General features: G+C 45.9%; 1 protein-coding gene across 11 annotated transcripts in view; it reads left to right on the forward strand.

Annotated features, from left to right (window-relative positions):
* HYLS1 (HYLS1 centriolar and ciliogenesis associated) overlaps positions 1-13,783 on the forward strand; it is a 39,412-nt gene that overhangs the window by 12,710 nt on the left and 12,919 nt on the right. For all 11 annotated transcript variants that reach the window (XM_085896402.1, XM_085896401.1, XM_085896404.1 and 8 more), the window contains 3 exons: positions 10,212-10,339; positions 10,448-10,505; positions 10,588-10,648. In XM_085896402.1, coding sequence (XP_085752528.1) covers positions 10,212-10,339; positions 10,448-10,505; positions 10,588-10,648 — 247 coding nt within the window. The remainder of the gene's footprint in view (positions 1-10,211; positions 10,340-10,447; positions 10,506-10,587; positions 10,649-13,783) is intronic.

Here is a 13,783-nt window from a genome sequence, read left to right on the forward strand (position 1 = left end):
GTTCAAGTTTGTGATCGGCTGAAGATCATTCTCAGCCATGTTTGCATCCTGAAACAAACGTGCAGACACCAAGACATATACTCCACCACCACACAACTAAAAAGCAAACGTGCAGTTAAACTAACTCGTACTGGAGTTCAGAAAGGTGCGTGTGAATGAGCTGTAAATGTCAAATAAGCCTTAGGCACAATGTAGTTTTGGTCAGCCAAAAATATTTGTACTATCGGTCTGGCCTTCAATATTTCAAGGTCAGACTGCAACAAAAGTAAGTACAACATACTCAAATAATGCAAAATGGGTGTATGTTGATGATCAAGGAGTTTTCCAACCAGAATCAGGGTACAGTGCAGACCGCTTATATGAATCAAAACAGCAGGGACCGAATCGCTCCCATATGTAGTCGTACTAAAAATGACCGCTTATACGAATCACGAGATCGCTTATAAGAATCAAAAGACCCTGGATGTGAAAACGAAACTAACACTTTCTAGAAAATCCAGTCATTTTCTCATGTATAAAAGTGTGTTGGGTTCGGTTTATCGCGAAAAATTATGTCCTCGATGGGTAAGAAGCGAAAAGCAATGTCCATCTGTGACAAAAAGCAACTGCTGGCGGCTTACGACGCTCTTCCAGAAGAAAAGAAGGTGAGAATTGGATTTTTCTGCTTACTTTTCTGTGCGTTAGCTAAAACCGGAAGGCGAAACAAGCAGTTGCTTGAGCAGGCCAGGAATTGTGTTGCCTTCAGCAAAGTGACCGACCAGCAGTAAAAGACAGCAATGGTGCAGTCAAGGAGGGAAGGGTAGGGGCCCAGAGCAAAATGAGGCTTGGGCCCTTTTACCTAATACACATGACCTAGAACTCAAGACGTAGGGTTTCATCATCCTTCACACGTTATCAGCAATCCCAACCATAGGCATTATGATTTCTGACCGGCGTACGCCTAGATCGCCTCAAAGAATCGACCGCTTGTAAGAATCAAACCAGGCCGGCCCGAAGTGATTCTTATAAGCGGTCTACGCTGTATTTGAAACTGGTTTGTAAAGACTTTTCATGCGTTTTCTGTCATTTCAACCATTATGGAGATATTTGACGTTGTTTGGTTCAGATTTCTTCATGTTTTCCTATAAATTTAGTCAATAAATGGTAAAATACTGAAATTACTGTTATGTTTTTTTTTGGTTCTTTAAGGCTTTTAAATGATAGAATACATTATGCTGGACATTTTTGGGGAAAAAAATTTTTTGCACCCATTTGACCTTTGACCTTGAAGGTCAAAAAATCGGGTTGGCCACCGGATGATTCTGAGACCCCATGGTATGGTCTTACATTTGAACCCATTGGCCAAAAATCAACAAGCGATGCCATCAAAACTTTTTTAAAGCATATTCTAGGGTCTTGGCAGGCTGACTATCCTTCCAAATGTTCAGTTTTCCCTTTTGAGAGTTTCCTCCTGTATCCATCTTGTCCTCCCCATGCATTCTTTCCTGGCCCCCATTCCTCTCTACACCCACCATTTGTCCATCTCCCTCTGTTTTGGCCTTTAACTCTGCTGTTGGTGTTTCCCTCCTCTTTGCTGTTCCTTTTGATCTGTTGCATCCTGATCCATTCAGTGTACGAGTACTAGTTCTTCCATACTGTACGAGTACTAGTTCTGAGCCTCGACTATTTATAAAAAAACAACCACATGGCACGAAGGTGCAAGAGTAGAACCACTTTTTTCCCCACATGCACTCGGGTGGGGTGCAAAGGTCAAATACCCCAAAAAATGCAATCCCCCAAACATTTTAAGGCATTTTTTTAAATGAAACTTTGGATATGCAATCAACATTGGGGGACGCATGAAATATGTAACAATATTTTTGGATTTGAGCCCCGGTTAATGCCACCGGTTGGGGACTGAGGGTCACGGGGCTCAAAATTGGGGGGGGGGGGACTTTAACTCAGAATTTGATATTGGGTCATTCCTGGTGGAACCTTTTGCCATCTTTCAACTTTGCTTGAGGTGGGAAGCGTGGGGATTTACAATGGCATGCCATCGACTTCGCTCGAGTTGGGATTGGTTGGCTTGGAAATCGCTCCTTCAGTGTATGCGATGGCTAACATAATTTGCTCCCATGTCATGTCCTTAGCTAACCACTCTTGGCAAGATGTCCCCTCCCCCAACCCCCTTTTCAGTGTCCTCACCTTGTGAATTGCTGCTTTTGGATGCTCCTCACCTTTGGCTGATTTTTGATGAAACCTTCCCAGCTGGCTCGTATCCTGTCCCGTTAAGGCCACCCAGGGCAAGGCAATGTTGCCTTCGTTGGACAGATGTTTTCAAGAGCAACAAGGCAACATATAACTCCAACTCTGCGGCACTGTGATTATATGATAGTCGTTCATGGGAAAAAATATATATAAAAAAAAAGTCGTCTACATCCAGAGTTACAGAAACTAACATTTTCTTCCATGGAAATTTGACCAATCCGTCCACACTTTGGTGCTGCTTGAGATGTCTCTTCTTCATTCTTTTTCTTCAATCCTTTCTTTTTTGTGTATGTAATGGGCATCGTGTACAATTCTCAATTCTATCACAGGTTTGCTCTCAGGGGTTAGGTCTGTTGTCATCCAGGTCTTGCAATGCATTGTTGGAGTGCGAGACAAAAATATATCGACAGTGGACACTGTCATACCCAAATGGAACTGTTCCTCAGGCCCTTGGGGAATCTTTGAAATGCATACCCCCCTGCCCCCCTAAAGACTCATGCTGTATTGTTGGGGGTCGGTGGCGAGAAACAACCGCTAGACGGAGCAATAGGGCCGTCTCCCACCGAACACCTGGAATTAAAAGGTCGTCACCCCGGATAACTCCGGAGTCGACAGGTCACTTAAAGGAGCGTGGTCGCCAATATTTTGACGGCGTGAGGTAGGATCCACTTGTCTTTCAATTTACCAAAGTACTCATGCCGTCTAGCTACCGGGGAAGCCACACCCTCGGCCAACTCTGTCCGAACCGAGTTGCATGTACTGACTCGGATCCGGCGTATCCAAGCGGAGTTACCAGAGCCGCGCCGATCCCAATGACAACTTACGGCACAAACAGCCTTACTACTTCTCAAGCCTGCACCGTGCTGGGTCAATGGTAGAAACGACAGGCAACGAGCTGGAACATTTAACATATTTATTTACAATAGGGAGGGAGACACAGAGCAGAGTTATCCGAATAAAAGAAATGCAATTTACAATGAACACAGGCACTTAACAGTCTCTACTTACAGGACGGGCGCCACACACACACACACACACACACACACACACACACACACACACACACACACACACACACACACACACACACACACACACACACACACACACACACACACACACACACACACACACACACACACACACACACACACACACACACACACACACACACACACACACACACACACACACACACACACGAAATGGGGCCGGTTGGCCTTTATTTGACCCTTCAGCTCGGGAGGGAAGGCGAGCTGAGGGTAAGAGTTCGGTCGGGTACCTTTCCGCCTCGTGCGGTCTGGTCGAGACGAGCTGGTTCGGAGGGGGGGGGGAACTCGAACCCACAACGTCGTCGCCGCACCAAGCACCAGGGACCGGGAATGATGCAACGGACGCCAGCCAGCACGCGAATGAACGAGACGAGACAAGCACTTGCGGGCAAGGCGAGAACGCCAGCAGGCAAAACGAGACGATCCCAGCAGGCAAAACTAGAGCAAAAAAGGCGACGAGGCTTCTTCCTCCTCTGGCAACTCCAGCCCAACTCCAGCCCAACTCCAGCCAACTCCAGCGTACACTCTGGGGAGCCCAGCGATTCTTATCCCTCCCCCGGACGGTGTGGGGTGACCGGTCCCCTGAGGTAATCTTTGCCCTGATTGGACAGGGTTTCGTGGGGTGATGTGCTGGCCATCCATGATTGGACAGGGGGGAACCCCCTCCTTTCCTGGGCGGAGTCAGTGTTCTGAGGTGAGGAAACCTCCGCCCACGTCCGTGGTTGAACGCACGTGGGCAATGGCGTAGGGTGCGAAGAACGAAGGATTGATTTGAAGATGTAAAAAATCCTGACTATAAAAGAAACCCGCAGCGCACACATGAAATTAACCCATTAGACAGAAGGATGGGACCCTAACTATAAACACATACTTATCGAAATAACTAAACTTTGGGACTGCTGACTGTCTGTGTGCAAGAGGCTTCCAAATCCCTAACAGTATTAGGTGGATAAGAGCTATTTATGGCAGTAGCTAGGCTGAAAGGATGGCCTAGAGATACGCACACTCTCCTCTAAGCTGTCTAGCTTGAGTTTGAATCTCGACCCAGCTATAAACTGTCATCCGAGTGATTCAACTATGTGTGTGCCACCCTTTGGATGGGCGTAAGACCGGGAATCCCGTCTGCTGGCATTAGTTGGTGGATGTTAAAGATCCAATGGCGTCCTTTGCGAAGAGTAGGCAAGATATTGCCGGCACCGTGGATAAATGAGAAATTGCTGCCATAACCTACAGGCTCGATTGGGTTCTTCGTTCAGAGCTGGTGACTGAGAAGGCCATGACATGAGTAACATCAGCGTCATGCTTATCGAACCATCGGGCGACCACACATGCTCTGTGAGGCGGCATTGGAGGGAGATCCTCTTGCAGCCATGCTCACCATAATTATAGGTAACCAGGCCTGTGCAGCATTTTTATACATGACCCGAAGCATCCTGGGATGTTATTTGCTTAATTTAACACATGGGCCACACAGGTGTGGAAGCCGTTGCTTGGTGTCCCTCATTTACCCAGGTGTTTCCATTAATTTTGTCCATTACCTGTAGTTTCCTCATTCCAGTGAACAAAGCAATGGAGGGTAAGAAGCGGAAATTTGATTCTGAGAACCATAAGTTCAACAAGGAGTCAATATAATGACGGCACCTGATCATCTGCATATGGAGCTTGTTGAGCTGCCAGCAAGTATATACAGTCAAAGCTCGTTACTATGCCACCTCGCTTCTATGCCACTCTCGCTATTATACCACTTTTGCTTGGTCCCGACAAAATTCAATACAAAATAAATTTACTATGCCACCCCCTACTCTCGCTACCATGCCACTACTGTGTGACTGTTAAAAGGCACGAGTCGTGAAAAAGTCTGTATTGCGCAGTGCTCGATTATCACACTCACGTCCAAAGGCGAAGCGACGAACTACAGTCCAGCTGCGCACAACATAACTCAATACGTACGCGCATAGTCAGACTGTGTCAAAACACGCGATTCTTCTCCCCGATGCCAGCCACAACAAGCCAATCACAACACGCACAACGAGACACAAAAAGCATGAGCACACACACAGACACGCAGGCACACGTACAACAGTGACATCATTTTTTTTCAAATTCAGCCCATAATGTCAGCTCAAAAACGCAAGCGAACCGACTTTACGCTGAAGGAGAAGAAGGAGATCATCGATGCCGTGAAGAAGGAGCCGAATCAGTCCAAGTTGGCCAGGGAGATTAGCAAGAAATGGGGCGTCGAAGTTAAGAGAACCACCGTGAAGGGCATTCTCAGCAAGAAGGATGCAATCGAGGCTGCAATCAAAGCTGGATTTCCATCGAAGCGCATGAAGTTGACGCAGGCTCACGACCCAAAGCTTGATGAGGGAGTGCTCATGTGGCTGAAGCAATCAAGAGGACAGAATGTGCCTGTCAGCGGCGATCTGATCAAGGAGAAGGCGATGAAACTGGTCGAGCTGATGCACATCCCAGACTTCATGGCGAGCGACGGTTGGTTGGGCAATTTCCAAGAAGCGCCACGGCATCACGTTCAAGACAGTGCAGGGCGAAGCTGGAGCGGTGGATTCGCAATCCCTTCTTGAGTGGCAACAACAGGTTCTCCGGCCCTTACTCGGGCAGTTCTCCGCAGACGACGTCTTCAACCTGGACGAGACTGGACTCTTCTGGCAGCTGCTTCCGAACAAGACCATGGCTTTCAGGGGAGAGCGGTGTACTGGAGGAAAGAAAAGCAAGCAAAGGATCACTCTTCTGGATGGGGCAAACATGAGCGGCAGCGAGAAGTTCCCTCTTCTGGTGATTGGCAATTCCAAGAAACCCCGTGCCTTCAAGAACAAAGAGATCCTGGTCAAGTACAAGGCGAACTCGAAGGTGTGGATGACGGCGGAGCTTTGAGGAGATGTTGCGTGCGTGGGACGGACGACTCGGCCAGCAGGGACGCAGAGTGCTGGTCTGTCTCGATAACTTCTCTGGCCACCCTCCCGAGCTCGAGCTGAACAACATCCAACTGGTCTTCTTCCCACCCAACACGACAGCCAATTCGCAACCAATGGATTAGGGAATCATAGAGAACCTCAAGTGCCACTACAAGAAGCTCCTGCTATGCCGCCGGCTTGAGGCCATAGACGAGGGAAAGGAGTTCAAGTTCACGGTGCTCGACGCTCTACACGTCGCCCGGCGTGCTTGGGAGCAGGTCGGCAAGTCGACGATCAGGAACTGTTTCGCGAAGGCCAAGTTCATCGAAGAGGAGATCCAAACTGAGCCACAGGATGCGGAGCTGCCCGACATCTGGGAAGCTCTGCCTGCCGAGGAAAAGATGCACGAGAACGAGGAGATCGAGCTGTCTGACTTTCTCGAAGCCGACGAGCGCCTCGCGACTGGCGGGTATTTCACGCTGGAGGAGATTGCGGAGGAGATTCTGTGCAGTGAGGAGCCGGTGGAAAGCGAAGATGATGAGGTAACTGTCGAGGAGGAAATCGTTCCGTTCGAGGAAGCCCAGCGCGCTTGTAGCACCGTCCGGAAGTTCATGCAGCAGAGAAGCGGGAAGCCCGGTGTGATGCAAGCATGCGATCGGCTAGACAACGAGATGCACGAGATCCGCCGAAAGAAGATGCGCCAGCCGACGATTCTTGAAAGCTTTGTGTCGTGAATTTCTCGCCATGCCATATGTTAGTGTGTGAACTCTGTTAGTGTGTGTATGTTCTCCGTTCGCTTAGCTTATACAACAGTCGTGCCTTTTACTTGCTGGAATAAATTTTGTCTAAAGATTAACTACAGATGGGTAACTTGAGAAAATAAGGCCGTTTTTACAAAATCTCGTTACTATGCCACTCTCGCTACTATGCCACTTTTGCTCGGTCCCGATGGGTGGCATAGTAACGAGCTTTGACTGTATCTGAAGAGTCAGGTTCAGATGTCGTGGATTCTGGATTTCTACCAGAAGTTGCCTGCCTCGTCCTTTCCTAAGCTTCGCAAGCACGCGTGCAAGTTCACCAGCCGTTTTTGGCAGTGCACACATCTGTGAGGCAACGTTCTCGAGTGTGAAGTATGCCAAGAACAAATACCGCTCCCGCCTCACCGACCCTCGTATTGAACAGTGTCTCCGCTTGGGTAACTCGGTTCGGGCCCCGTGTTGACAGGATCATGGACGAGCAAAAGTGACTGCACTGCTTACATACACCAAACTACCCTGACCGTTCATTGTTAGCCTTGCTATCATTACAATCTGCAGTATTTTGATTAACTATTTGTTTTATTTGTTCCCACTAATTAAGGTTGGCGCATTGTCATGTCATGTAGGCCAGATTGTGAGGTGGTGTGTATCTGGAGGGTCCCGTTTTCTATCAATTTTATTCAGTTGTCACTGTAATACCCATGCTTAATGAGATTACTCATGAGATGAGGATGTCAGTGGGAATTGGGAGTAAATACATGAACATTTACAGTGGGGAGAACAAGTGTTTGATACACTGCCGATTTTGCAGGTTTTCCCCACTTACAAAGCACGTAGAGGTCTGTAATTTTTTATCATAGGTACACTTCAACTGTGAAAGACGGAATCTAAAACAAAAATCCTGAAAATCACATTGTATGATTTTTAAATAATTAATTTGCATTTTATTGCATGAAATAAGTATTTGATCACCTACCAACCAGTAAGAATTCCGGCTCTCACAGACCTGTTAGTTTTGTCTTTAAGAAGCCCCCCCCCCCATTCTCCACGCATTACCTGTATTAACTGCACCTGTTTGAACTTGTTATCTGCATAAAAGACAGCTGTCCACACTCAATCAATCAGACTCAAACCTCTCCACAATGGGCAAGACCAGAGAGCTGTCTAAGGACATCAGGGACAAAATTGTAGACTTGCACAAGGCTGGGATGGGCTACAGGACAATAGGCAAGCAGCTTGGTGAAAGCAACAACTGTTGGCGCAATTATTAGAAAATGGAAGAAGTTCAAGATAACAGTCAATCTCCCTCGGTCTGGGGCTCCATGCAAGATCTCACCTCGTGGAGCCTCAATGATCATAAGAAAGGTGAGGGATCAGCCCAGAACTAAGCGGCAGGACCTGGTCAATGACCTGAAGAGAGCTGGGACCACAGTATCAAAGAAAACCATAAGTAACACACTACGCCGTCATGGATTAAAATCCTGCAGCGCACGCAAGGTCCCTCTGCTCAAGCCAGCACATGTCCAGGCCCGTCTGAAGTTTGCCAATGACCATCTGGATGATCCAGAGGAGGAATGGGAGAAAGTCATGTGGTCTGATGAGAGCAAAATAGAGCTTTTTGGTTTAAACTCCACTCGCCGTGTTTGGAGGAAGAAGAAGGATGAGTACAACCCCAAAACACCATCCCAACCATGAAGCATGGAGGTGAAAACATCATTCTTTGGGGATGCTTTTCTGCAAAGGGGACAGGACGACTGCACCGTATTGAGGGGAGGATGGATGGGGCCATGTATCGTGAGATCTTGGCCAACAAACTCCTTCCCTCAACAAGAGCATTGAAGATGGGGCGTGGCTGGGTCTTCCAGCATGACAACGACCCGAAACACACAGCCAGGGCAACGAAGGAGTGGCTCCGTAAGAAGCATCTCAAGGTCCTGGAGTGGCCTAGCCAGTCTCCAGACCTGAACCCAATATAAAATCTTTGGAGGTAGCTGAAAGTCTGTGTTGCCCAGCGACAGCCCCGAAACCTGAAGGATCTGGAGATCTGTATGCAGGAATGGGCCAAAATCCCTGCTGCAGTCTGTGCAAACCTGGTTAAGAACTATAGGAAACGTCTGATCTCTGTAATTGTAAACAAAGGTTTCTGTACCAAATATTAAGTTCTGTTTTTCTGATGTATCAAATACTTATTTTATGCAATAAAATGCAAATTAATTATTCAAAAATCATACAATGTGATTTTCAGGATTTTTGTTTTAGATTCCATCTTTCACAGTTGAAGTGTACCTATGATAAAAATTACAGACCTCTACGACCTACGTTCTTTGTAAGTGGGAAAACCTGCAAAATCGGCAGTGTATCAAATACTTTTTCTCCCCACTGTATGTAAGAACATTTTTAAGGGGTGGTAGCCACAGAATGTAGCTTTTACTTGTTACCTCCGTCACCGAAGGTGGAGGTGGTTATGTTTTCACCCCTTTCTGTCTGTCTGTCTGTCTGTCTGTCTGTCTGTCTGTCTGTCTGTCTGTCTGTCTGTCTGTCTGTCTGTTTGTTTGTGCACAGGATATCTCAAAAAGTTGTTGACGGATTCGGACGAAACTCGGTGGACAGGTTGGATGTGTGACGAAGACAAACTGATTAGGTTTTGGTGAAGATCCGGATCCAGATCCGACCACAATAATTCTTGAATGTGATTTCACGATTGAGAGGTTGGGCCAAAAACTATACACAGCACGATATCTGAAAAAGTTGTGCACGGATTCGGATGAAACTTGGTGGACAGGTTGGGTGTGTGGCAAGGATGAATTGATTCGATTTTGGTGAATATCCGAATCCGGATCTGGATATGAGAATTATTTAATTTTCAAGTGATTCTTCACCATTGATAGGGCCAAAAACGATATAGTACTGTATAGCATGATATTTCAAAAATGTATTGGGTCCGATATGTTCTCGTGGATCAGGCAATACGTGGCGGAGGTATGCGCTCTACAGAGTGCTCTAGTTTAACATGTCTTTGATTGTGTAGCCCCCGAATGATGTGCTCAGGAATTTTCGTTATGGCCCACAAGCAAAAATATTTGAGGACCTCTGCTCTCGGTGGTTATCTATAGAATATTTTGTTTTTATGGAAGATTTGCTGCATGAGATGTGTGGTTTCATCATTAAAGTATGATACAAGTACAATTTTTGCAATTTACAGTAGCTTTTCCTGAAGTTGTCCATCTCCTCTCCTTGCCCAGACTCGGTTAGTAATGACGAGTTCCTGCCACTACCGGTTGCCTCTGGTGAGGACTCTGGCTCTGTGATCGAGAGCGAGGTTTGTTCCACGAACGACTTTTACACACAAGTGCTTCCAAGGTCTGCCCCGGCAAGTGTTTGGACATTGTGTTCTCAGTCATCGTTGATGGTTTATTTTTTGCCAGTGAAGTTGGACAGAGTTTTATTGTCATTCTCTCCTCCCCCTATCTTAATCCAGGTCATGCACCGATCTGCAGGTTGTGAAGATGGTTATTATGCTGTGAATTACCCCTCACGTGAGTGTTAAAACAATTATCCTTTGAATCATGTTTTCTGCAGATAGTGGTGTGAGTACATGCCTCTGAATGTGCGTTTCAGTAATTCGACCAATGGAGCACCCCCACACCAGGAATTTAAAGAAAATGGATCCAGTTGCCAGGTATGTGGAATGAACTCACCTGGCTTTATGACCAATTTGAGTTAAAAGAAAAAGTATCACGTGCCCTGCCTACCTATGATCTTGTGGGGAAAGCTTAAGGTTATTCTGATACCTTGTGCATTAAAGTGAAATGATACTTACAAGTTGGGGCAAACAAATTGATCAATCCACCTGGAAAGTAAATTGTAATGTAGAGTGACTTTTGTATTGCTATAAGGAAGGATGGATCCAAGTAACGAAATGGTGCTTGGTTTGGTAAAAGCTGCTACCTGCCAGAAAAGAGATGTGCTTCATTTTCTGACTGGACAGGCATTCTATTTTGCCACCTCCATGTACCCAGCTGTTGTAATAGTCAGTAGTTTGCTGCATATTACAGTGGTTTTTACCCCGTGGGGGGGGGGGGCTGGGTCTTCCACCCCATGGGGTTGAAGTGCCGCTCGCGTTCTCTCTTTTCTTGTGTACAGTTAATTTGAACGTCTATTTCTCCATTATTCATGAACAGAATTCGATGAAAATTGACAGGCATATACAAGACACACATGTGCAGGCAGTAACTGAGGCCAAAGTGCAATTGCGGCCCTTCGGGCCGAGGAACGGCCCATTTTGGCCCTTTTTCTTAAAATTGTTATTTCTCAGTTATTAGTGAACGGAACCGAACCAAACTTTACAAGTATATTCTAGAGACCATTCCCCAGGCATTAACTGAGCCCAGAGTGCGATTCCATCCCTTTGGGCCGAGAAAGGGTTCTTTTTGGGCCATTTTCTTTAAATTGTTATTAAAAAATAATAAATGCGCTGGGCGATGCCCAATGCAAAATTAAGTCTTTTGCATGTTGCATCTTTCAAATTTTGCATGTTGGCCCAAGGGTATAGTGCATCACATTACTGAAATAATCTTTCACTTGGTGGTACAAGCACCAAATTTGGTATACATGTGCTCCAGGACCTATTCTCTCAGAAAAGTACGTTACCCACGTTGAAAACAAAATGGCCGCCATTTTTCAAGATGGCCGCCATTTGAAGTGGTTTGAATCTGTGTTTGAGCTAAATTTTGATGGAATAATGCTATTTTAATGTTCTATGCATCGAAATATTTGTTTTTGAGTTAGAAAAATCCATTTCTGCACTTACAAAATCGTAATTATTGAAAACTAAGATGATATGGCTGGAATTAAATGACAGGCTCTTTTAGCGCTACATTTTGCAAAAAGAAAAAAATGAAGAATAATATAGCATATACAGCAGGAAATTATTATCTTTTGATTCACGTGGTGGATTAGTCAATCATTTAGTCCTCACATTTGCATGCACACAACTGTATACACGTAAGACTGAAGCAATAGCATTTACATCGCCCTCAGCATTCCGTCTTGCAGACACATTTTGTTAACTGCTGACAACTCTGGGCAATGGGTGGGAGGGTCGTCCAAAAGACTTGCCAGACCTCACCATCTTTCTGCCACCCCAGTGAGCAGGGCTTTCAGTTTGCATTTTGCACACTGTTGCCTGGCCCCATATGCAGCCTGCTTGGTAGGCAGACCGTTTGACATGCTGTATGAGAGCTGCGCTTGTCGGTGGAATGGCATCATAAGACCTTTGCTTCCGAGCGAACAAGTCCAGTCTTGCCTCATCAACTTTGTCCATCGTGCTGTTCTTGTCATACATGGTGATGACAAACTTCTCAAGGACGTTGTAGTCTGCATTTTCCACGACTGGTGGGTACTGACTTAACTTCTTGAAGACGGGAGTCACTTGAGGATAAACTTCCCATGCCTGCCATGCGGTTTTTTTTGCCTTTTCCGCGAAAAGCTGACAGAATATCACAGCCAGTGAAGGCGTGAAAGAACGGCATGTCACTGGATTTGTCTGGGCCAAGATTCGCCACCATGTCATGAATTGGCACCCACTTAATGAACTGACCCTGGCCAAATTCAACCCACAGCATTTCCATGCCTGCGTCTTGGAGGGTAGCAAAAACACTGACTGCAACAACGAGAATATCTGTGTCACATGCTTTAATCTTTTGTATCAGTTTGACAGAGGCAACACTTCCTCCAGTCAGTTTTAGGAGTACAACTCAACGGATTATTAGTGGACATATTGAACAGGTTAAGGCCGAGGGTTTATCCTTTTACCACCTAACCGTACAAAATACATAAGCACATTGAGATATGGGATACAACGAGGTTCATACATGCAAATGTCCGACACCTAGCCCGATCGTTCATCCAGTGCCATTTAAGTCGCGTGCGATCTGTACACCTTCCGGGTAACTGAAGCCCTGTTACCCTTGGCTCGGCTCTCCCGCGCTGGCACATCCTGTCAATTCAGGTGCGGCTATCTAATAGTGTAATACTACAACTAGCTATACTTCTAGCTGAAATATATACAGGGTCTTATTAGATAGCATTTGGGACACTCAAGTATACTACAAACTACAGTTTAGGTTAGTAAACTCCAGCTACAAGTAGTACACTATAAGCTGACACTGAACCCCATGCTGAGTCTCACAGCAGTGATGTCACCAGTGTGCCCTAGTTGTGCTTTAACATCACTCTTATTCACATAATGTAATAGAGCTTGACCGTATCACCTCAATACATGATCACAGATGTTGCCCAGCAATATCTGTGATAATTTTGTAAGACAGCTACAAAAGTACTGATTTTAAGTCATGCAATGGCCACCATCTTGAAAACTGGTAACCATTTTTTGAATATTAGTGCCAAAATATATTTCTCCAGTCAAAATATAATCTATTTAACATTTGGATCAATAGCATGTTCCTATTTATCAACATTTAGCACTGAAAACCCTTTTTCCTATTTTATGAGACGGCCATCTTGAAAAATGGCGGCCATTTTGTTTTTCAACGTGGGTAACTTACTTTTCTGAGAGAATGGGTCCTGGAGCACATGTATACCAAATTTGGAGCTTGTACCATCAACTGAAAGATTATTGTGGGATACTGACTTAATCTGCCCCACTAGTATCCCAACGATGCTTTCTGTCAGGGTAGCATATCTGAGGGCGGGGGTTCAAGGTTGGGGGAGGGGGGGTGCACCCCAATTCTCTCTGTAAATGTGTATCATATAGCGCCACTTGGTGGTATCCGGTATTCCAAATAGTCTTCTA

The sequence above is a fragment of the Eptatretus burgeri genome, chromosome 9 (genome assembly GCF_056783735.1).
Source record: "Eptatretus burgeri isolate ZD-2024b chromosome 9, Ebu_testis_v1, whole genome shotgun sequence".
Lineage (NCBI taxonomy): Eukaryota > Metazoa > Chordata > Myxini > Myxiniformes > Myxinidae > Eptatretus > Eptatretus burgeri.